At 46.7% G+C, this 25,949-nt stretch overlaps 1 protein-coding gene across 1 annotated transcript in view; it reads left to right on the top strand.

The window, feature by feature from the left end:
- The window catches only part of nbas (NBAS subunit of NRZ tethering complex), a 381,349-nt gene that overhangs the window by 229,444 nt on the left and 125,956 nt on the right, over positions 1-25,949 (top strand). The window contains exon 40 of the mRNA XM_072498805.1: positions 21,013-21,150. Coding sequence (XP_072354906.1) covers positions 21,013-21,150 — 138 coding nt within the window. The remainder of the gene's footprint in view (positions 1-21,012; positions 21,151-25,949) is intronic.

Below are 25,949 nucleotides of genomic sequence, written 5' to 3'. Positions count from 1 at the left end.
GGCTGCTCTCCATCCCAGCAGGATCCGCCTTCGGGGGATCAACGAGGCGAAGGCTATGATATCTGCCTCCGCACCCGTTTCTAACCCTGGCTGGTTGGGGCTGATACAGCTGAAGGTGGTAAATAGAGCGTCTCGCGAGGATGAGCTGATTTTTTGAAGGAGTAGAGGATGTGTGTGAGCGTTGCGGGGGGGGGGGGGGGGGGGGGGGGGAATCACATTCATATGTTTTGGTCCTGTCCAAAGCTAGGGAAGTACTGGAAGGAGGTGTTTAGGGTAGTTTCCAAGGTGGTGCGTGTGAAACTGGACCCGGGTCCCCGGGAGACAATATTCGGGGTGTCGGACCAGCTCTCGGGAGCACCTCACACCAGACCCTCTCCTCTATAACCTCTCCCAGCTCTTCCTCCCACTTTGCTTTGATCCCTTCCAGTGGTGCCTTATCCTCTTCCAAAATAGCTCTGTACACCGCTGACACTGCCCCCTTCTCCAGTCCCCTTGTCGTCAGCACCTCCTCCAGCAATGTGGAGGCCGGTTCCTCTGGGAAGCTCTGTATCTCCTTCCTGACAAAATCCCAAATCTGCATGTACTTCTCCCTTCTCCAGCCCATACTTAGCTTCCAGCTCCCTGAATCCTGCAAACCGACCCCGAAGAAACAAATCTTTTAGCGTCTTAATTCCCCCTCTCTTTTCCAAAAACTTCCATCCCACCTCCCTGGCTCAAATCTGTGGTTCCCCCAAATCGGCATTTTCCTTGACCCTACCCCCCAACCCGAAGTGTTGGCGAAACTGCCTCCAGATTTTCAATGAAGCTATTATTACCGGACTCCCTGAGTATTTCCCCGGAGCTATCGGGAGCGGTGCTGTTGCTAGTGCTTTCAGTCCCGACCCCCTGCACAAACTCTCCTCCATTCTGACCCACTGGGAATCAACCCATCGGACCCAGCTCCGCACCTTCTCCACATTCGCTGCCCAGTAGTAGTGCAACAGGTTCGGGAGACCCAAACCCCCTGCCTGCCTTCCCCTCTAGCAGCACCTTTCTCACTCTGGCCACCTTCCCTCCCCATATGAACGAGGTAATCCTTCCCTCAATCTCCCTGGAAAAAGACTTTGGCAGGAAAATCGGTAGGCATTGAAAAATAAACCGAAATCGCGGCAACACATTCATTTTAACCGGCTGTACCCGACCCGCCAGTGACAGGGGGAGACCATCCCACCTTGCCAGATCGACTTTCACTCTCCCCACCAAACTAGTGATGTTGTATCTGCAAAGCCTCCCCCACCCCCGGGCAACCTGCACCCCCAGATACCTAAAGTGAGTCCCTGCCCTACGGAATGGCAGCCCCCCCACCCCCGGCCGAGACACCACAAAATACTCACTCTTGTCCAGGTTCAGCTTGTACGCCGAGAAAGACCCAAATACCCGCAGTAGCTCCAATATTCCTCCTATCGACGCACTCGGTTCCGACACATACAGCAGCAAGTCGTCAGCATATAAGGACACCCTATGCTCTGTCCCCCCCACCCCGCACTATTCCTTTCCATGCTCCCGAACTTCTCAATGCGATGGCCAACGGCTCAATCGCAAGTGCAAACAGCAGGGGGGACATAGGACATCCCTGTCTCGTCCCACGGTGGAGAGAAAAGTATCTCTAACTGATATTGTTTGTGCGGACACTCGCTTTCAGCTCCTTATATAATAGCTTTACCCAGTTCACAAATCTTGGTCCAATCCCAAACCGCTCCAGCACTGCCATCAGGTACCCCCATTCTACCCAATCAAACACCTTCTCGGCGTCCAATGCCACAACTACCTCAGTTTCCTTCCCTTCCGCCGGTGCCATAACGACATTCAAAACCCTCCTAATGTTTGAAAAGAGCTGCCTCCCTTTCACGAATCCCGTCTGATCCTCCCCTATCACCTTCGGGAGGCACTCCTCCAGCCTACCCACCAGTACCATCACCAACACTTTTGCGTCCACATTCAGAAGATGGGCCGATACGACTCACACTCCATCGGATCCTTATCTTTTTTAGCAACAGTGAAATCGATGCCTGCCCCAAGGTTTGCGGCAACACTCCCTTCCCTATCGCCTTCTCAAACATCCCCAACATCAGGGGTGGCAACCTATCCTTGAATTTCTTATAATATTTCACCGGAAACCCATCCGGCCCTGCCACCTTCCCTGACTGCATCCTCCCAATCGCATCCTTTATCTCCTGCTCCATTATTGCTTCTTCTAATGTAGCCCTGTCCCCCTCCCCTAGCCACGGGTACTCCAACCCATCTAGAAATTCCTGCATCTCACGGTCTCCCCCGGGTGGCTCTGACTTGTACAATCTCTCATAAAACGCCTCAAAAACCTTGTTAATCAGCACTGGGGCCACCACCAACTTCCTTGGCCTATCGCTCACCTGAAGAATTTCCCTTGCCGCTGCCTCCCTCCGGCGCTGACCTGCTAACATATCTGCCTTACCTCCATGTTCATAAACTGCACCCCTTGCTCGTCTCAGTTAGCGCACCACCTTCCTGGTGGACAGTTGGTCGAAGCTCGCCTGTAGTTCCTTCCTCTTTTCCAGCTTTGCTGGGTCCCCATCTTCTGCATACCTCCTATCTACCTCCAACATCTCCTCTATTACCTTCTGGCGCTCCAACCTCTCTTTGTCCACCCTGGCCTTAAACAAAATTACCTCACCCCTCACCACCGCCTTTAGAGCCTCCCAGACGACTGCCTTCGACACCTCACCCGTACAATTGAAACCTACATAGTCCTTAATTACCTTTTCAATATTCTCACAGAACACTTGGTTCCCCAAAAGCCCCACATCCAGTTTCCACCCCGGTATCTGCGCTACCACCTTCTCCAGCACCATATCCACCCAATGTGGAGCGTGATCTGACACTGCAATTGCAGACCCGACCCCTTGAATCCAGCCAGCAAAGCCTTTCCCACCACAAAAAAGTCAATCCGCGAGTATATCTTATGGACCGCTGAGAAAAACGAGTACTCCCGTTCCCTTGGGTGCAGGAACCTCCAAGGGCCCACTCCTCCCACTTCCACCATTAGCCCAGCTAGCGCCTTCGGGCCCACCCTGATGGGACCAGCAAGCGAAGCCGTGATCTGTCCAACCTTGGCTCCTGCACCAAGTTCCAGTCCCCCCCCACAATCAGCTCATGCGTGTCCAAGTCGGGAATGGCCCCAAACACCTTCCTCGCGAATCCCACATCGTCCCAATTGGGACCGTATACACTTAACAGTGCCACTAATCTCCCCTCCAGCGTCCCCGCCACAATCACATATCTACCCCCCTGATCTGCCACCATCTTTGCCATCTGGAAGCGTACCCTTTTGCTGACCAACACCACTACCCCTCGAGCCCTTCCATCAAATCCGGAGTGAAACACTTGGCTAACCCAGCCCTTTTTAAGTCTCACCTCACCCTCAGGTGAGTCTCCTGCAGCATTGCTACATCGGCTTTCAAACGTTTAAGATGCGCAAGCACCCTTGACCTCTTGACCGGACTTCCTAGCCCTCTCACGTTCCACGTGACTATCCTTACTGGGGGTCTCTCACCCCCCCCCCCCAACCTTTCTTATCCACCATCACCATACCACTGGGCCCTGCCCCATAAGCCTGACCGCCCCTGTCCATTGTTAACATCGAACCCCTTCCACCACCCTTCCCAAGAACCCTCCTACAAAAACATCCCCCAACATCCACCCTCCCCCGCCTCGTAGGCCCATTGAAGCCTGCTATCCAGGTTCCAACATCCGCAGACCTCCTCTCACCTCACCCCCGTTCACTAGCTGACTTTAGTTAGCTAGCGCGGGTGGCTCCCCCCGCCAAGACATCTCGCCCCCTTCCATCCAGTCCCAGAGAAAGAAACACCAAAACAAACCCAACCCCTACAATTCACTAACGTAACATTTAACCGTCGCAACACAGAACGCCATTAACTTGAACTCTGTAACAATGCAAAGAGAAATAAATTGCAATACAAATCAGTAAAAAGAAAGTTGTAACATTTATACATATTCCAGCTGCTCAAACACAGTCCACGGTCTCTCTTCCAGTTCCGCTCTTCACGCCAGTCCCAAGCCTTCTACCCTCACGAACGCCACAGCCGCCTCCGGTGTCTCAAAATAAAAGTCTTTGGCGTTATATGTTCTCAACTCTCAACTTCGCCGGGTATACCATACCAAATCGCACCCTCTTCTTGTACAAAGCCACCTTCACTCGCCCAAACGCCGCTCGTCTTTTTGCCATCTCCACCGTCAAGTCCTGGTAGGTCCGAACTGCAATACCATCCCACAGCACCTCATGCTTCTGCTTCATCCAGCTTAATACCTTCTCCTTCATGCAAAACTTATGGAAGCAGATACTTACTGCCCTTGGTGGCTCGTTCACTTTGGGCTTTGGCCTTAATGACCGATGAGCTCGGTCTAGCTCGTACAGGGTGGAGCTCTCACCCTCCCCCATCAGCTCCGCCAACTTCTTAGCGAAGTATTGCGTTGGCCTTGGGCCCTCTGTCCCTTCGGGCAAGCCCACAATTCTCAAATTGTGCCGCCTTGAGCGGTTTTCCAAGTCTTCCAGCTTTGCTCGGAGTCCTCTGTTAACCTCCACCACCCTCCGCAGCTTGTCCCCCATCGAGGTGACCTGGCCGCTGTGTCGTGACACGGCCTCCTCCACTTCCTTCATCTTCTCGCCCTGCTCTCTCACCTCGGCCGATGCGTTTGCCACCGTCACCCTCACCGGGCTGATTGCCTCCTCCACCAATGACTTCAACGCGACCGCCGTCTCCTTCCTCAAGGCCTACATGTGCCTCGCAAACTGTTTTTCAAACTCCACTGCCATCACCTCGGTCATCTTCTCCACCGTAAGTAGTGCGGCCCCGCCTTGCAGTTCGGCTTCCGCCATCCTGTCAACACTTTTGCTCGTCTTCTCCTTCAGCGGCGAACCCGCATTTCCTCCTTTCTTCGACGCTGCTCTTCGCATCTTTTAGCGGCTTATTGTTTTTTTTCTTCTTTATTTTCTCCCCTCACCCTCTTCACCCTCCTGCCCTTTATCGATCTGACTTATTTTTATGAAAAAAAAAGGGGGAGAGCAAAAAAAACTTTTACCAAACTTCCTTAAACCTTCTTTCTTTCTCCTCTGCATTCACCCAGAGCTCCCCTGGGACCAGGCTTCAGCCTTCTTTCTTCCTCCTAGGTGGGAGCCATTCGACGTGGAGCACTCTCCCTACATAGTGTCCTGGCCTCTGGCCTGCCGCCTCGGCCTCCTCGTAGTTCCGCCCCCGCTGCTCTGACCTCAACACCGAGCTGGGCCCAGCGCCTCAGCTCCTGCCACCCGACACCCGCGCGGGCTTCTTCGCCGGTTTCTAAACCGGCCCCGCTGGCTGCTTGTGACGGCCCCAAAGGCCGACGATAGCCGGGGGGGTACGTGAAGACTCGGGGATTTCCCGAAATCGCTGCGAATCACGGCCACCGGCAGGAGCTCTTGTTGCTGCGGCCGCCCTGCTTACCCACGCCACCGGAAGTCCTCCATCGAGGCAGCACGGTAGCGTTATGGATAGCACAATTGTTTCACAGCTCCAGGGTCCCAGGTTCGATGCCCGGCTTGGGTCACTGTCTGCGTGGAGTCTGCACATCCTCCCCGTGTGTGCGTGGGTTTCCTCCGGGTGCTCCGGTTTCCTCCCACAGTCCAAAGATGTGCGGGTTAGGTGGATTGGCCATGATAAATGGCCCTTAGTGTCCAAAATTGCCCTTAGTGTTGGGTGGCGTTACTGGGTTATGGGTATAGGGTGGAGGTGTTGACCTTGGGTAGGGTGCTCTTTCCAAGAGCTGGTGCAGACTCGATGGGCCGAATGGCCTCCTTCTGCACTGTAAATTCTATGATAATCTATGATTTGCCTTCTTAATCACCTGTTGCACCTGTAAACCAACTTTTTGCGACTCACTCACTAGCACACCCAGGTCTCTCTGCACAGCAGCATGTCTTAATATTTTATCATTTAAATAATAATCCCTTTTGCTGTTATTCCTACCAAAATGGATAACCTCACATTTGTCAACATTGTATTCCATCTGCCAGACCCTACCCCATTCACTTAGCCTATCCAGATCCCTCTGCAGACTTCCAGTATCCTCTGCACTTTTTGCTTTACCACTTACCTTAGTGTCGTCTGCAAACTTGGTCACATTGCCCTTGGTCCCCAACTCCAAATCATCTATGTAAATTGTGAACAATTGTGGGCCCAACACTGATTTTGTTCTGACTAAATTTGTTCTGAATTTGCACTGGCTTCCCGAATTTGTTGGATTATTATTGGGTAGCAAATACAGAGAAGGTGCGGGACTGGAGTCGGGAGGGGGGACTCTGTGGATAAAGATGGAGGCGGGCTCTTGTAGGGGGTGGGGGTTGGAGTTGCGGGCACTGGCAAAGGCGCCCCTCCCAATGGCCCCAGCGAAGTATACAGTGAATCCGGTGGTGGTGGCCAAGTTGAAGATTTGGAGGCGGTTCAGCACTTAAAACTGGGGGCCGGGTCAGGGGGGATGCTGATTAGGAGGAATCGTGGGCGGGATTCTCCGACCCCGCGGAGGGTAGGAGAATCACCAGCAGGCCGCGCGACTCGCACACTATTCTCTGCAGTGCGGAGAATCGGCACCAGCGTGGTTGGCGCGGCGCCCATCACGGGCCAGCCTACGCGGCCGGTCCACCGATTCTCTGGCCCGGATGGGCCGAGCGGCCGTAGGAACAGAGCCGAGTCTAGCCGGCGCCATTCAAACTGCTCTGGGCCGGCGGTACGTCAGCGTGTAAGGGTCGGGTGGGAGGGGGGTCCGACCCCAGGGGGGTGCCAATGTGACCTGGCTTGCGATCGGGACCCACCGATAGGCGGGCCGGCCTCTGTGGCTGGGGGCCTTGTTTCCTACACGCCGGCCCCTGTAGCCCTGCACCATGTTGCGTTAAAGGAGGCCATTGCGCATGCGTGCAATTGTGCCGGCGCCACTACGCATGTCCTCGCTGGCGCAACTGCGCATGCGCGGATCCCGCGGCACCCAGTTCACGCCGGGATCTGCAGCTGGAGCAGCGCGAACCGCTCCAGCGCCGTGCTGCCCCCTGTAGAGGCCAGAATTAGACGTGGGAGTGGCCCGTTCATGCCATCGTAAAACGCGACGGCGTGGACACTCTGCCACGGGATTGGAGAATCTCGCCCCATGGGTTCAGGTCGGGTAGGATGGATCCGAGGTTTCAGGGATGGGAAAAGAGGGGGGATTAAGGAAATGAAGGATCTGTCCCTGGGGGCGTAATTTGGGGAGTTGGGCGAGAAGTACGTGATGGCGCAGGACGATAGTTTTAGGTATATGCAGGTGCGAGACTTTGCGGGAAAGGTTTCCCCGAATTTCCCGATAGCGCCTGTCTCCTCGCTGTTGGAGGCGGTGCTGTCAGTGGATAGGTTGGAGAGGGGCTTCATCCCGGCGATTTATGGGAGGATTCTGGAGGAGGATGGGATGTCGATGGATGGGTTTACTGCGAAGTGTGAAGAAGAGCTGGGAGCGGTGCTGGAAGAGGGATTGTGGTGTGAGGTGCTGCGGAGGGTGAATGCCTTGACTTTGTGTATGAGGTTGGGGCTGATACATCTGAAGGTAGTGTATAGGGCACACCTCACTAAATGAAGGGTGAGCCGTCTGTTCGAAGGGGTGGAGGATGTCTGTGAGCGATGTGGGAGGGGTCCTGCGAACCATGTTCATATGTTTTGGACCAGACGAAACTGGAGTTTTGGAGGGCGGTGTTCAGTACAGTCTTACGCATGGATGTGGAGCCCGATAACCTGGAAGCCATATTTGGAGTGCAGGACCGGCCGGAACTGCAGATGGGTGTGGGGGCAGATGTTTTAGCCTTCGCCTCGCTGATTGTTCATTGGCAAAGGGGTGGAGGTCAGATTTTCCACCCTGTGCCTCGCCGTGGCGGGGGGACCTGCTGGAGTTTTCGACTCTGGAGAAGGTGAAGTTTGCTCTGAGGGGGATGAGTGAGGGGGTTCTACAATTGTTGGGGTTTGTTCATCATGCATTTTAGGGAGCTGGTTACCTTTGACTGTTGAGGGAGGAGGTTTGGGGAGTTTTGTTTGGGGTTTTGTATTTTAAAATTGTTGAAAATTTGTTGACTAAAAATACTTTAAAATCCCTATATCAAGTAAAATTGTTGTTTGCTTTTCATTCTTGTTAATGATATATTTGCTTTCCCACCTTAACAATAAGCGATTTATTATTATTATGGCAACACGGTGGCACAGTGAGGAGTACTGCTTCCTCACGGCGCCGTGGACCCAGGTTCGATCCGGCCCCGGGGTCACTGTCCGTGTGGAGTTTGCACATTCACCCTGTGTCTGCGTGGGTCTCACCCCTGCAACACAAAGATGTGCAGGATAGGTGGATTGGCCACACAAAAAAAAAAAAGGAGGTTTGTTTGGTCCATCAAATCTGCACCAACCTTCCGAAGGAGGACTCTACCTAGGCCGACTCACGAGTCCTTACCCTATTCCCTTAACCCCACAAATTTATTATTGCTAATCCCCTTAACCTGCAAATCTTTGGACTGTGGGAGGAAACTGGAACACCCGGAGGAAACCCATGCAGACACTGGGAGAACGTGCAAACTCCACACAGTCAGTCATCCAAGGCCCGAATCAAACCCGGGACTCTTGTGCTGTGAGGCAGCTGTGCTAACCACTGTGTTATCGTGCCCCTCTCGTATGGCTAGTCCAGTTCAGTTTCTGGTCAATGGTAACCCCCAGGATATTGCCCGTGGGGAATTCAGCTATTTTAATGCCATTGGATGTCAAGGGGCGATGATTTGATCCTCGTTTGTTGGAAATGGTCATTTTCTGGTGCTTTTGTGATACGAATATTACTTGCCACTTGTCAACCGAAGCTTGGATATTGTCTAGGTCTTGCTGCATTTGAACATGGGCTGCTTCAGTGTCTGAGGATTTGCGAATGGTACTGAACATTGCGCAGTCATCAGCAAATATTCCCACTTCTGACTTTAGGATAGAAGGGGGGTCATTGATAAAGCCGCTGAAGAAAATGGTTGGGCCTAGGACACTACTATGAAGTTGTGGCTGAACTTCTACAGAGGCAAATCTTGAAGGTGAAGACATATTAGCCCCTCTCTCACACCCTGGGAAGATTTTGTTCTTTAAGGAACGGTTCATTTTTTCTTCCTCCTTATGCATGTTGGTCTCCAGACTGACAAGCTCCTGACTCGGAATAATAAGACATGTTATCCCTAGTCAGTTTTAATCAGATTACCACATGATCAATACTTTCATTATCCTCACAGATTATATGATGTTAGAAACCATTGCTACACAATGGAGTATGAATGTGTCCGTTCACACCTGCTTGTGATAAACTGTCATGGCTCTCTTGTTTAGGTTTTGAGTTCTGTTTTGAGACAGTGTCTGGAGGTCTGTTGAATTTGAGTTTCTGTAAATATCTAGGCAATGGAAGTAGTAAATTCACAAGTGTGCTTTCATATCCAGAATGCCTTTTCAAGGGAGGGTAATCCACCCTTGGTCATTTATATACTATCCAGAGACTGAATTAATTTTTTGGCTGTACGGAAATCACACAAGGTCGCCTGACTCTCGGACATGCTTTTTATTTCAAAAGTTAAAAATATTCATTGCCCCCCCCGCCCCCCCCCCCCCGCCCTTTAAATTCACATGCATGTGATGCAGGTCTAACATTGTCAATTCAAACATAATCTATTTACTTTGTCATCTTCTATTTGATCACCCCTAAGTATATTAGATCACCCCTAAATGGGCGCATCTCTGAAGTGTAAAGTCCCAACCCATTTTAGCCCATCTTGATAATTAAGATGGTTAAATAATCTGGTGGTTCTCGACAATGTTTCCAGGGCCTCCGTATTGCTCATCATGTGAGAGAATATTAAACTGGACATAGAGTTCAAAGTGAAGCCTGACCACAATCTTGTATAAGGACAAGAATAAAATACTGTATACATTATGCATAGTATCATGTTTAACCACATTGTATGACATCTGCCAGATGTGGTGCAGACTCTCTTTCTCCGGCATGGCTGCACAGTGGTTAGCACAGTTGATTCACAGCCCCAGGGTCCCAGGTTCGATTCCTGGCTTGGGTCACTGTCTGTGCGGAGACTGCACGTTCTCCCCGTTTCCTCCTACAGTCCAAAGCTGGTCATCTGGACTCGAAACGTGAGCTCTTTTCTCTCCCTACAGATGCTGCCAGACCTGCTGAGATTTTCCAGCATTTTCTCTTTGGTTTCAGATTCCAGCATCCGCAGTAATTTGCTTTTATCTATTGTCGAAGGGACTTCAGGTTTGCAAGTTCAGAGAGATATTAGTATTTTATTTAGGAGGGGCTGATGACATTGGTTTTCAAAGGGAAGGGGGAACCATTTACAGGTCATCCAGAATAGGGGGTCAGCATGTTAATGCAGCTGGCGATGAGGGAGCAAGACCTGGGTGCTGGGGTCAAAAGAAAGTATTAAAAGGGGTGAGGCAGAAACAAGAGAACATTTCAGCCCTGCCGCAGGGGAGAGGTTTGATTTGGTGAGGAAGCGGAATGCTAAGCAAAGCACTAAAGGTAACTGTGGGCTTATTCAAGATTAAATCGAGCCTGTGATGAATGGTAGGAGCAAAAATAAAACAAGGCTGGTTTGGAGTAGGAATTGTAAATGAGAGCAAACTCAAAGGCAGAAAGGAAAGGAGCCATGGCTCTGAAGCAAGGAGAGGAGACAAGGGAGAGAAGGAACCAAGAATTTAAAAAATAGAGATATTGGTATCTAGTCAGAAGCAGCAGTTAAAATGCACATACAAATTCAGACAATATGTATGTTTCCTGACCTTCATGTCAACCTAAACAGGAGATGTGCAGCAACAACATACTATCAATGAGCTAAAAGTAAGATCTTAGTCTAGCAACATTTATTAAAAGCTAGTAAAATTATTAGACTTTCATGACCTAAATAACTTTATTTATGTTCTATTACTACTTAGTGATCCTGTTCATTGGTGTTCAAAGTTGCAGCTTTGCAGATTGCATGAATGTTTTGCATTACTGTTTACTCTTGATTCTGCTATTTTAAAGTGTCCCTTTAGAATCATCATAGAATTTACAGTGCAGAAGGAGGCCATTCGGCCCATCGAGTCTGCACCGGCCCTTACAAAGAGCACCCTACTGAAGCCCATGTATCTACCCTATCCCCTTAACCCAGTAACCCCCACTTAACATTTTTCGGACACTAAGGGCAATTTAGCATGGCCAATCCACCTAACCCGCACATCTTTGGACTGTGGGAGGAAACCGGAGCACCCGGAGGAAACCCACGCACACACGGGGAGAACGTGCAGACTCCGCACAGACAGTGACCCAGCCGGGAATCAAACCTGGGACCCTGGAGCTGTGAAGCAACTTTGCTAACCACTGTGCTACCGTGCTGCCCTAGAGCACCACCATCAACTAAAATGCTTAACTTATTGCCAAAGTGCAGAATACATCACCACTCCAAAATGGACCATTTAGCCCATCTGCGTTTCTGATTTTCTCCTTGTCTACTTTGAGTGGCGGCACAGTGGTTAGCACTGTTGCTTCACCGCGCCAGGGACCCGGGTTCGATTCCTGGCTTGGATCACTGACTGCGGAGTCTGTACGTTCTCCCCGTGTCTGCGTGGGTTTCCTCCGGGTGCTCCAGTTCCCTCCGACAAAGCCCCGTAAGACGTGCTGTTAGGTGAATTGGACATTCTGAATTTTCCCTCGGTGTACCCGAACAGGCGCCGGAGTGTGGCAACTAGGGGATTTTCACAGTAACTTCATTGCAGTGTTATTGTAGTCCTACTTGCGACACAAATAAAGATTATTATTATGAGTCCCTCTCTGCTCCTCACTCTCTATGTCTTGCATTCTTTATCTTTTTCAAACAAACGAACAGTTCCCTTTTCTACGTATTAGCTTGCAAACTCAGCAACAATTAATGGCAGTGATTCCCACATTCTAAGCACACTGAGCGCACCATTTATAGCTTCCTTTTAATTATTGTTGTAATTAACACTCATTGATCTTTCAACAACCAATGGAAAGAATATACTCCCAAGTACTAGTAAAACGTTGAGCACACAGATGTGTGAAACTCTGAAGCACAGATATGCCAAATTTAAATCACATCAGGACTTAGTAGATGAGATTGCAATCTGCTTGGCTTGTTTGAGTAATTTTGTGTCATCTAGTAATAGCTGCATTTAGGTGCTGAAAATGTTGTTTTTTTTGTCTTCTTTTGAGCCTTTTCCAGATGCAGCAAGCTTGACGAGGTGTTTAACCATGTAATTTTCTCCCAGAGACCAAGTTGTTTTACAAATTTCTCCTGGAAGCTTTGCCTTGTTTTGGCAAAGTCCTTTAATTTGAACGACAAACTCAACAGGGCAGTCAATAGAAGGTTGGGTAAGAAATTTTTTTCGGGGGAATTCCAGTGGCGACATGTAGGTGGAGGTCGCACATTAGGCAGCTCCTACTGGAGTCTTTGTTTGTGTTTTTTGCCCATTTTCTACCTTTTGAATGAGCTGGTGTGAGAAGTCACAAGGGGTTGAGGAAATGCAAAGTCCCAAAAGAAAGGACTTGGGAAGATTGGGGACAGCGAAGGTCCGCCGCCAAGCATTGCTGTGAGTTCAACAGGAGGAAAGATGGGGGTGTTCGTCAGGTGGGGCTGCTCCCATCACGGTTGAAACTCTGGCTGAGGTGGTGTCGGGTGGAGTTTGAAAGGCCAAACATTTAGAGGTGCATCGGAGGAAGGTGACGGCTTGGCTTAAAAAGTGGGTGGAGGATGCGCTAGCCCCGATAAAGGTTGCATTAACGATGACGGTCGAGGTGCGGGAGCAAGGTGAGAAGATGAAGGGGGTGAAGGGGACGTTGTCGCAACATAGCGACCACTTCAGCTCGATGGATGAGGAACTGCGGAGGTCAATAACGGGCTCAGAGTCAAGGTGGAGGAACTGGAAAACAGATCAAGGAGACAAACTTTGAGGATCGTGGACCTGCCAAAGGGGGTGGAGGGCCCAAGGCCGACCGAGTATTTTGCGGAGATATTCACCCAAGTTTTTTTTTAAATATAAATTTAGAGTACCCAATTCATTTTTTCCAATTAAGGGGCAATCTAGCGTGACCAATCCACCTAACCTGCACATCTTCGGGTTGTGTGGGCGAAACCCACGCAAGCACGGGGAGAATGTGCAAACTCCACACGGACAGTGACCCAGAACCCGGAACGAACCTGGGACCTTGGCGCCATGAGGCAGCAATGCTAACCACTGTGCCACCATGCTGCCCCTGACGTTCACCCAAGTTGATGCGGGAGGTAGAAGAGCCCTCCCTCTATGAGCTGGACAGGGTGCATTGGTCACTTCGGCCGAAGATTAAAACAAATGAGCCACCAAAGGCGGTCATAGTCTGTTTCCACAGCTACCTCGTGAAGGAGAAGGTTTTGAGCTGTGCGAAGCAGAGGCGTGTTTTGAACTGGGAAGGCCTTGGTATACGTACATATCAAGATCAGTTGGCGGCCTTTGGACAGGTGAAGCCAGCAATGTACAGCAGGGGGGCAAGTTAGGAGCGGTCTACTCTGCAAAGCTGAGAGTGATTCATAATTCGAAAAACTTTTAATTTGAGCCCATGTAGGCGGCAGAGGCGTTCATTAAGGCCGAAGGACTGAGACTGAGATGAGATTTGGGATCTGGATTTTGTTGGTGTGGACTGGGAATGTTTTCTTTTTGAATTTTTCCCTTGTTTTTTGTCTCTTAATGGGGATGTGGTTTTATGTGTTCTTGTTTCTTCTTATGGATGTGCTTTTTTTCTTTGTTTAAGGAATATGGGTTTTTGGGCATGAGGGGTTGGGTTATTGAGGATGGGCTGGAGAGTAGAGGGGGCTCTGGAAGGGTTCACCGCACTAGCAAACGAAGGTTCACTAGTGAACGGGAGTGTGGTTGGGGGAGGGGACCTGGGAGGTGTGAATGGTGGGGGGAGGGGATCGATACTGGGAGGGGTGTTTGCAAGAGGAAGTGGATGGGGGGGATTCTTGGAGGGGGGAGAGGGCCCATAGTAACAAAAGAATGGTCCAGTCTGGCCGGATGCACGGGGCCTGGTGTAAGGGTGATGGCGGATAGGGGTGGGGTAAGAGACCCCAGTCAGAATGGTGACATGGAATGTGAGGGGGTTGGGGGACCAGTGAAGAGAGAGAGTTTTGTGCAATTGAAGAGTTTAAAGGCCAATGTGGTGATGCTGCAAGAGACCCATCTGAGGGTGAAGGACCAGATGAGACTTAGGAAGAGCCAGATGTTTAATTCGGAATTTGAGGGCTCGGGGTGGGCAAGCCAGTGAGATTCTAGATGGAGAATGTGGTGGCGGATCAGAGGGCAGGTACATGATAGTGACTGGAAGGAGATGTTGGTGGCTTTGGTAAACCTATATGCCCCCAATTGGCATGATGCGGAATCCGTGAAGAAAACAAATCTGGATTTCCCATGAGTTGATTTTGGGGGGAGATTGGAACACAGTGCCTGAGCCGAGAGTGGACAAGTCCCAGCCACGCTCGCTGACCCCATCAGGGTAAGGGTGGATGGAGTATTTAAGGTGTTGCTTGGGTTTTGTTACTATTGTAAATTGTAAAAATGTTGAAAATTTGGAATAAATATTTCTTTGGTACTTTGGGAATCCTGCACAGGTCCAAAGAACACTGCAGCATCTTGACCTCGGATCTGTCAAATAATTTTAATGGTTATCCACATTGGAGGAGGAAGATGAAACCATGAAGCTGTCCTGTTGAAATATGCATTAACTTTGTTTATGTTAGAAGAAAAGTGGCCATTTCATTTTACTTCTTTAAAAGAAGATGTTGACAGAACTAAGCCTAATTTCCAGTTTTAAGAATCCCTGGAAGGCACATTTTTTCCCCTTCTTCCTCTACCTCTTCAGCTTAATCTGAACAGTTGTCCTCCTATAATTCACTTGCAAGCCCAATGCTGCTCGTGCAAGTTAACATTGAGTGAAGTTCAACGTGTTTGACTTTGTATTATACCTTTGGGTCTCTGCCAAGAAGAGAAGAACTGCTGGAGTGACCAATTTAACAGTGGAAAGTGGTGAGATGGTTTGTACAGGAAAAGATAGTTGTGAACAAGTAGTTCTTGAATGAGGGCCACTATTGATTCTTTGTGAAATGTGTTACTGTGGAAGAGCCTGGTGGTCAGAGGCAATTTATCTGTCGTGCATCAAATGGTTATTGACTGGGATTAATCCTGTCATGAGGTGACTCTTTTCGATGTGCCATGATATTAAACTACCCAAGTTACAGCCATATGAGAGCTAAAGATGACTCCCCTATTCTATCACTCCATGTCTGATTGTAACATAACATGATTTCTTGTGAATTTAGAGAGGATAAAGGCATTCTACTCAATTAATGTGTTTAATCATTTATGTACTGCTTGCAAAGAAACAAGTCTGATAGGCTATTGTAAGATTTAAAATAACAAAAGGATTTTTTTTGTTAAGGTAAAAACCCACCCAGTAAAAATTGCAAATCAGTAAAAAAGGAAAAACTATGCTTCTCAGCTTTGAGACCCGCATTCTCACGCGCACACACACGCGTACACACACCCGCAAATTATACTGAAGGTAAGTTACCAACTTCCTCAAATTAAAATTCAATGATGAAAGATTTTCTCAAAGCTACTTTGAGTCCTTGGCTGGTTGCTGTGGCTGTCGCAGAATTTTTTCCAAGTTCCTTTAAAACAGTTGAAGTCCATGTGACTATAATTGCCTGAGATAATGGGCTGGATTCTCCGGTCTCCTAGTCGTGTGTTTCTCGGTGAAGTTCACTTTCGCGGGATTTTCTATTCCTGCTGCTTCTCAATGGGATTTCTTATTGAAACCACCCCACGCCGCTGGGAACCCCATGGGCGCTCCTGACAAAAACAGAGAATCCCAATGGCCGGAGAATTCCAGCCAATTTCTTTTTAATCCATAAGATGTCTCTTCCAGCAGTTAATGGGTTTTGCATCTGAGGTTCCTTTTGATGGAAAATTCACTATCTCTGTGCTGGATTTTTAAATTGTAATAGATAGGAGGCTTGATGTTTCCACTGTGTTGCACTTGGTGCCAACCTGTTGCATGGGTGCATAGCAGGAGACGCCCAAAACTGATTTCGAGCCATGTACAATGCACCTGACCCATTATTTCCGGCACAATCTGGATCACCCCTCGCTGTTCCAGCTAATATTTTAATGAGCCAGCGCAAATTGGTACTGACCTCCAAAAAGGAGACCAAGCGTGATGGCCATGTCGGAGGGCTCAGAGCCCATTGGAGCCCCCAGATGGTCGGGGATAGGGCAGTGCCACAAGCACCCTGACTGCAGGGGTGCCAGGCTGGCACTTTGGGGCAGTGCCCAGGTGTCCGGTTGGCACAACCAAGGGCAGGGTCTCAGGCCATGCCCATGAAAAGGGGGTATGATGGGTGAAGAGGGCTTATGAAGGATGGGAGGGGCCAAATGATAGGGGGCCATCAGCGAATCCATCGTGAGATATGTACACTTGGGGCGAGGTTGTCACCGAGGATGGGTGGTTGTGGGGGCGGGTCACACTTATGCATGGGGAAGGGAGGGTGTGAGTCACGCGGATCTTTAGTGATGGGGCTGTTCTCCTTTGGGTCGAGGGGTGTTACCCATGATGTCTGCGGGGGTTTTGCCCATGTCTGCGGGTGTTCCGGTGGGTGGAGTTGTGTGGGACCCTCAAATTCACTTTGAGATCTGGGCACCCTTTAAAAATTGGGCCCCGAGTTCTTGTGGAGCCGATCTTTCCGCTGTTGCTCGTATTAGCCTTAGTTTTATTCGCTCTAATTCTGTCACCTTTGCTCACGAGTCGCCAGGTATCTTTCTGATACCGCCACGTGGTTCAAGCTCCAGTAATGATTAATAATGCAGCACACCGCTTAGTAAATGTTAAATCAACGATCATTTATTATATACAGCAATAAATACTTATACAATAATCCTACTTCTAGACTATTACCTGCCACTAAAGGCCAATACTTAACTTTGGTGATGGCGCACCAGGTCAGGGAAACGAATGGTCTATCGAATTAGGTCTGGCCTGCGGGATTCAAAAAGGCTGGTACGGGTCGATAGTCTGGAACACCTATCTGGTAGCGATCGCTGGAGTAAGACTTACTTGTTCTTTCGTCGAAGGGTCTCGAAGGTTGCGAGTAGGAGAAGAAGGGTCGATCTGAACTTGGCCCCTATTTTTATAGTCCCTAGGGGCTTCCTGCCACTTGGGGTGGACCTTGACCCTGGTCCCAAGTGATTGGACTTGGTCCCAATCACTGGGTTTGATATGCTCCAATAATGGGCCAATTCCTTGATCGGGAGGTGGTCGTCCACCTTTCTTTGTCTCGGCCACTGCTGGCGCCGAAAGGTCTGGATCGGCTTTCAATTGCTAATTTGTAGCCCGGGAATGGCCTAACCCTAACCCTAACCCGGGAATGGCCGATTAAAATGCAGATGGCTGGGTTGATGTGCTGCTAATGGTTGCAGGTATCGGTCTGGGCCGACTTCCCCAGAGCCGAATACACTGTTCTGTCTGCAGCTGTCCGTTTGAGTCCTGTTGGCTGATTTTCCCATCAGCCTCTTTCGTTCGCCATTTTACATCGGTGTTTGGCCATTTTACTCGGGGAATCAGCCATTTTAGGTGGCTACATCACGGACTTTTGTTCCCCACTGCAGAAAAATGTGAAGTGTGGAATTTTCCAGTGAGAAACTCCCCAAGCTCCAAAGAAATGACTGGGTGACTACCGGTCTGGATCACAAGCAAACGCCTGGCGGGAATCACCCTGCCAAACCCACCAAAATGACTTAGTAATTTGCTGGGAGAATCGCACTAGGGTCTTAACTTGGGAAAGGAGAGAAGGGAGATCCTTACTGCTTCATTGCTGCTCAACTGCTGTTTGCAGCTTGCATGCTGCATTTAAGAGATTTCAAAGTGTTTACTTGAATCAAATAACCTCTGTCTTCCCATAATGATTTCAGAAGCGGTTTGTTTATATCATGTCTGATCCAACAGTGGCTTCTGTTTCATGGCCGAGGGGTGAGTAGATTCTATAATGTCCCAGCCATTAACCTCCTGAATTGAGCCATCATCTTGATGAGAAAGGAAGACATATCTCCATATATACATTGTTCTAGCTGACATTCTGTCTCTGCTGGAGAGGTAGTCTTGCAGGAATGCAAATGTTAGCTGAGTACATTTTTCATTAAATCCCCTTGAAGTAAGTTTTGCCATCCTCGGGTGTGAAATTCCAAGAGGGTGTCTGGTCATGTCTGAAATTCAATCCAAAGTGGAACTTAAAAAAAAGCTGGTCAGCTTGCAATACCAGAGGTCAGGTGACTTGTGGCAGCCATCTTTACTCAGTGTCTTTCCTTGTCTTAAAAAAATTATTTTTAAATAGTTCAGTGTATGTTTAGTCACCCAATGAAATTACAGATTCATATCGCTCATGCACAAATCATATCATTGTGACACACAAGAATCTGCTAGAAACCAGCATTCTAGTCACATACATGAAACTGGTTTTGGCATCACAGGATTGAAATGAAGAACCTTGAGATTAAAGAGACCTATGACCAGTGTAAAAAGACTATGTCATCTGAGAACTACACTGTCACTTCTGGGACATGAAACTCTGCTAAAAACGATGCCTCAACGCTATTTTCAGATTTGCAAACTGGGAAGACAGGTGGTAAATGCAACTCAGTGCAAAGTAATATCAAGTAGTTAATTTTGCAAAACAAGAAAAATAGACTCTTGACAATATGATGGAGCAGAGGAATTTAGGAGTGCAGTTACCCAGATTTTTTCAAGTGGGAATGGAAGTAAAGATTAAAGACCGCAAAAAGGTAACTAAGATTATTGGTTTTATGGATGAGGCCATTGAATTTAAAAACTATGCTTTTCCATCAACGGTGTATTTTATTATTAGGTTCTTTCTTCTTTGTCATTATAACTACTGTGTTCACTTACAGAAACAATGGCCCTGCTTGTTCGAGATACACATTCACCCACAGTAGATGATACATTTGGTATAGTTATCAAGGAAAAATACTTTATGAATATGTAAATATATTGAATTGAAACCCTGTTGACTTGCTTGCATTATTCATTGTGTTCAAAGAGCGATTATTGAAACAACTTGTGTTTATATTGAAGCTTTCACGTCCAATGTGTTCCAAAATGTTTAAAAGTCAGTAAGTTATTTTTGGAGTATAATCACTGTTGCATCATCAAATGCAGCAGCCAAATTGCACATAGGAAAGTCCAGAAACAGGAATGAGACACATGACCAGCTAATTTGCTTTTGATGATGTTAATTGAGGGATAAATGTTGGATAGGACGCTGGGAGAAATCACCGGCTCTTCTTAATACTGCCGTGAGATCTTTCACATTTGCCTGAATAAGTAGATGTGGATCTCAGTGTAGCTCTCCTGCCTATTGGATACCAGTTTGGAGGGTTCCGAGAGGAAATGATGAAAATGGGGAAGGGGACCTATGAACTCCATTCTGCTGTCCCAAGCTAGCAGGATATTCTTTAATTCTGAGTGTTGGGCTTCAGTGGCGTTATCAATCACAATTTTTCATTTTAATCTGAGGCTTGAGCAGTGGCGGCAGGAAGAGTATAATGTGATATGCAGAGTGGGCAGTGAAATGGAATTGGAGTAGGTAGCTCTAATGAAAAGGTAGAGCAGGTGCAATGAACTGAAAGGCCTCCTGTATTATACATTTTTTTAGAAGACAGTACAGGCAAGTAACACAAATGAAATGAAAAATGAAATGAAAATTGCTTATTGTCACAAGTCGGCTTCAAATGAAGTTGCTGTGAAAAGCCCCTAGTCGCCACATTCCGGCGCCTGTTCGGAAAGGCTGGTACCGGAATTGAACCGTGCTGCTGGCCTGCCTTGGTCTGCTTTAAAAGCCAGCGATTTAGCCCTGTACTAAACCAACCCCTAACAACGAATGAACTATAATAGTTCAAGAAAATTATAAAATGAAAGGTTGCATTTACCACTGAGACTTAACTCTCATGACAGACGGGAAAATGGTGTTCATATGTAAGTAATAAATGAAGTTTGGAGAAACTGAAGTTTTCCATCATAACTATTAAAGACAATTTCAAAACTGTTTAACAGCAATCCTCAAATCAAAGTGGGGCAAGTACTGAGTGTCGGTGAAAAACATTTTCAGGCTAGTTGTGTGCAAACAATAGGCAGGACTGCTGTTTGCAGCTGAAGAAGAATGGTGGATGTAACCTAGAGCAAGGCGTCAAAAAATATAATGGTGACGATCACCTCAGCAAAATTGTTTTACAATGGTGCAACTTTTACTACTTCCTGCAGGATTTCAGGAGGTTGAAAAAAATCAGGAAAATGTAATTAGTAAGCATTGTAATATTTCTTGCTCCTTTGACATTGTTCGTCTCTGCTCATAGCAACTTTTGATTAAAAAGAACTGGAGTGTAGTACAGCCTACCTGTGCAATGTGAGTATTGAGGAATTACTAGCATGATGGCTGGAAACTGCAGCTTTCCAAAATTTTCAATGCGAGTATTTCTGTGAAATGCCCCTATTGGATTACTGGATTTAGAAGTTATCTCTAAATAGTTGACTTGATTTAGAAATGAACCATAAAGTGGATCTGTACATTATTTATAAAATAGGGTACAACATTTAATAGAAGAAATAATTCAAATGGACTTTTCACAAATTGAGTAGTTTTGTAAAATATTTCAATACAGTACTTCCCTGTCAGATACCCCAAATAAAAGTTTATTTGTAAAGAAAACTCCAATCAGTGCTTGCTGTCAGCTACTATAAATGGCTTAACTTATGAACAGTTTATTTTCTTGTTTTTAAATGTCGTCTTATTTGATTTCAATCAAACAGATTGTGGATGCTCCAAAATGCTTTGAGAAGCAGCCTCATTCAGCTTTGTCCCTGCAGTTTGCTGCATACTATTATGCCTTGCAGATCTACATCCGCTTAAGTCCATGTTTTAAGGACAAGTGCCACCCTCTATACAAGGTTAGTGCTTAGTTTCTCTCAGGAATTGAATCAGTTGCAGTAGAAACACATTGTGTAATTGAAATATCATTTGTTGTAGACAGTACTAAGATTGCATTGTAACTTATTGCTGAGAACTGTATTTCTCTCTCTCTCAAGTAATTACCTGCAAATCAATAAATACGGAAGAGAAATGATATTTAACAGTGGCAGAAACATGTATTTCTAACCGGAACTTATTAAATTGTATGTTCATGGCTTACACTGAATTGTATTAATTTGAGCAGTTTTGAATATTGGCAAGCTAATGGATGCTAAAATAGAATTATCTTTCTTGATGCATGTTAGATATTTACTCCTACAGCATTTTAACAAGTCATGAGCTGCTCACTTTAATCTGAATTGACAAACACAGACCTATTTAAGTAAATCAAAAGACCGCTTATTGAACCTCTTTAATATAAATTGGTATATTCCTAAATGGATCACCTGCACTTTGTTTTGATTTTTAAAACGTTGTTGCCACTGTACATGTACTTACAGGGAGCTGCTCAATTTGATAAAGAAATCAATATTCATGTTCTCAAGATAAGATGCCTTAAGCCATCAATTAACATTTGATAAAACCTGAAATTTATGCTCCGCTTTGTGAGCTGGAATATCTTTACTATTTTAAAATTATTCCAATAATTCACTTCTGTTTTTCTATGTTGTGGCTTTCAAAATCAGAATTATCAGGGTTCAACAAATATTGCAAAAACATGAACATTTTAATTTAATGTCTTTTAATGCAAATATTTTGTTCTAGTATTTCACAGTAAACTTGATGGTTCTGTTGTGTGAAAATGTTTTGTGCCAATGTTTAAGAATCCTGTTTGCATGATATAAAGTGATATTGCACCATCTGTTAATCAGATCTAACTCATTCAATTGAAGCCACAAGTGGTGTGGCCTGGAACTGCTAAAATGTCGAGAGCACTAGACTTCATTGTCATATTTTTAGTAGCAGGTGGGTAAAATCCCATTTTGTAACTGAGAGCTTAGTGAAAGTACTTTGCTTCATGCGAGTTTCTGCCCTTGATCTTTTTCAATCCTGATTCCTTATTCATCTGCCAGCATCTTTAAATCTGGTCAATTTTGTTCAATTCTTGGTGCCAAGGAACAAAATCGTACTTAGATCATTTTAAGTTGCGTATTGCAGGAAATGTTTCACAAAATTATAGATCTTCACCACTTAACTGCCGTAGGTTAGATAGATACATCATCAGTACTGGTGTCCATCATACCCCTTCCCGCTAAATTACTCGATATTAGATAGTTCCATCTGCACTAAACAGTTTACCACAGTTGAATACTTTTTGTCAATTCCCGAGCCACTTGAATATAGTCACTTGATCTCTTGTAAAACATAAAACTACATTAGAGTCTGGTGGCAAAGATTCTGGTATCTATTATTCCTCATATGTACGAATAATATATTCTTTGAACTGACAGTTTGGACTTGTCAATTTAATCTGAGTGGCCTGTAAATCATGTTTTTTTTTAGTTCCTATCTTGTGCAATGGGTGAAGGTCGGGCTGCATGAGGTTTCTTGATTTGATTCTCCGGAGTAATGCACCGTGCCAGACACCCAGAAAATTCCATTTAGTTTTGTACATTTTCTATTTTAATACCAGAACAAAATGGATCGAAATCATAGAAAATTTTAATTAAAGCTGCATGATGACAATATAGCTTCAAATAGATACTCTGCCCTCAAAGAGGCAGAACACAAGAACATGTTTTTAAACAACTTATTGACTGAATATTATTCTTCGTGCCATCAATGGCAATTTGCTTTGCACACACAACTGTTCAGTTTTGTTCAGGTGATCAAGTTCAACAATTTAAATAATTGTAGTACTCTTCTGTACAAGAAAAGGTTTCTCCAAGTTATATTTTATTCCACTAAAGCTTTCATGTTTCAAAGAGATGATTTGCAATATCAATTTACAAAGTTCATTCACATTACACATTCAATGTGTGCAGGAGGGTTTCCTGACACAATATGTTGACAGGCCAACAAGAGGCGAGGCCACATTGGATTTGGTTTTGGGTAATGAACCAGGCCAGGTGTTAGATTTGGAGGTAGATGAGCACTTTGGGGACAGTGACCACAATTCGGTGACGTTTACGTTAGTGATGGAAAGGGATAAGTATACCCCGCAGGGCAAGAGTTATAGCTGGGGGAAGGGCAATTATGATGCCATTAGACATGACTTGGGAGGGGTAGGTTGGAGAAGTAGGCTGCAAGTGTTGGGCACACTGGATATGTGGAGCTTGTTCAAGGAACAGCTACTGCGTGTTCTTGATAAGTACGTATCGGTCAGGCAGGGAGGAAGGCGTCGAGCGAGGGAACCGTGGTTTACCAAAGAAGTGGAATCTCTTGTTAAGAGGAAGAAGGAGGCCTATGTGAAGATGAGGTGTGAAGTTTCAGTTGGGGTGCTTGATAGTTACAAGGTAGCGAGGAAGGATCTAAAGAGAGAGCTAAGGCGAGCAAGGAGGGGACATGAGAAGTATTTGGCAGGTAGGATCAAGGAAAACCCAAAAGCTTTCTATAGGTATTTCAGGAATAAAAGAATGACTAGGGTAAGAGTAGGGCCAGTCAAGGACAGGGATGGGAAGTTGTGTGTGGAGTCTGAAGAGATAGGCGAGATACTAAATGAATATTTTTCGTCAGTATTCACTCAGGAAAAAGAGAATGTTGTGGAGGAGAATGCTGAGACCCAGGCTATTAGAATAGATGGCATTGAGGTATGTAGGGAAGAGGTGTTGGCAATTCTGGACAGGCTGAAAATAGATAGGTCCCCGGGGCCCGATGGGATTTATCCTAGGATTCTCTGGGAAGCCAGGGAAGAGATTGCTGAGCCTTTGACTTTGATTTTTATGTCATCATTGGCTACAGGAATAGTGCCAGAGGACTGGAGGATAGCAAATGTGGTTCCTTTGTTCAAGAAGGGGAGTAGAGACAACCCCGGCAACTATAGACCGGTGAACGTCTGTTGTGGTTAAAGTCTTGGAGGGGATTATAAGAGACAAGATTTATAATCATCTAGATAGGAATAATATGATTAGGGATAGTCAGCATGGCTTTGTGAAGGGTAGGTCATGCCTCACAAACCTTATCGAGTTCTTTGAGAAGGTGACTGAACAGGTAGACGAGGGTAGAGCAGTTGATGTGGTGTATATGGATTTCAGTAAAGCGTTTGAGAAGGTTCCCCACGGTAGGCTATTGCAGAAAATACGGAGGCTGGGGATTGAGGGTGATTTAGAGATGTGGATCAGAAATTGGCTAGCTGAAAGAAGACAGAGGGTGGTGGTTGATGGGAAATGTTCAGAATGGAGTTCAGTTACAAGTGGCGTACCACAAGGATCTGTTCTGGGGCCGTTGCTGTTTGTCATTTTTATAAATGACCTAGAGGAGGGCGCAGAAGGATGGGTGAGTAAATTTGCAGACGACACTAAAGTCGGTGGTGTTGTTAACAGTGCGGAAGGCTGTTGCAGGTTACAGAGGGACATAGATAAGCTGCAGAGCTGGGCTGAGAGGTGGCAAATGGAGTTTAATGTAGAGAAGTGTGAGGTGATTCACTTTGGAAGGAATAACAGGAATGCGGAATATTTGGCTAATGGTAAAATTCTTGGAAGTGTGGATGAGCAGAGGGATCTCGGTGTCCATGTACATAGATCCCTGAAAGTTGCCACCCAGGTTGATAGGGTTGTGAAGAAGGCCTATGGAGTATTGGCCTTTATTGGTAGAGGGATTGAGTTCCGGAGTCATGAGGTCATGTTGCAGCTGTACAAAACTCTGGTACGGCCGCATTTGGAGTATTGCGTACAGCTCTGGTCACCGCATTATAGGAAGGACGTGGAGGCTTTGGAGCGGGTGCAGAGGAGATTTACCAGGATGTTGCCTGGTATGGAGGGAAAATCTTACGAGGAAAGGCTGATGGACTTGAGGTTGTTTTCGTTGGAGAGAAGAAGGTTAAGAGGAGACTTAATAGAGGCATACAAAATGATCAGGGGGTTAGATAGGGTGGACAGTGAGAGCCTTTACCCGCGGATGAAAATGGCTAGCACGAGGGGACATAGCCTTAAACTGAGGGGTAATAGATATAGGACAGAGGTCAGAGGTAGATTCTTTACGCAAAGAGTGGTGAGGCCGTGGAATGCCCTACCTGCAACAGTAGTGAACTCGCCAACATTGAGGGCATTTAAAAGTTTATTGGATAAGCATATGGATGATAATGGCATAGTGTAGGTTAGATGGCTTTTGTTTTTTGACTTCCCATGTCAGTGCAACATCGTGGGCTGAAGGGCCTGTACTACACTGTATCGTTCTATGTTCTATTACCTTGGTGTCAGTCAACTGGGCCTTGGCAAATCAACCCGAGATAAGGCATGAGGTATTTGAGAGCAGATTATATTTGGCAAATTTTTAAAATTTCATTTATGGGATGTGGGCTTGACTGGCTAGGCCAGCATTTATTGTCCATCTCTAGTTGCCCTTCAGAAGAGGGTGGCGAACTGCTTTCTTGAACTGCTGCAGTCCCAATGGTGTAGGTACTTCCACAGTGCTGTTAGGGAGGGGGCAGGGGAGTTCCTGGATTTTGACCTTGCGACAGTGAAGGAACGGTGATATATTTTCAACTTAGGATAATGAGTGATTTGAAGGTGAATCGCCAGGTGGTGGTATTCCCAGAAAGCTGCTATCTTTATCATTTTAGATGGTAGTGGTCGTGGGTTTAGAAGTTGTTGTCTGTGGAAATGTGGTAACTTCTTGC

This window comes from Scyliorhinus torazame, chromosome 4 (genome assembly GCF_047496885.1).
Source record: "Scyliorhinus torazame isolate Kashiwa2021f chromosome 4, sScyTor2.1, whole genome shotgun sequence".
NCBI lineage: Eukaryota > Metazoa > Chordata > Chondrichthyes > Carcharhiniformes > Scyliorhinidae > Scyliorhinus > Scyliorhinus torazame.
The sequence above is the reverse complement of the archived record's forward strand: the minus strand, read 5'-3'. Positions and strand labels throughout refer to the sequence as shown.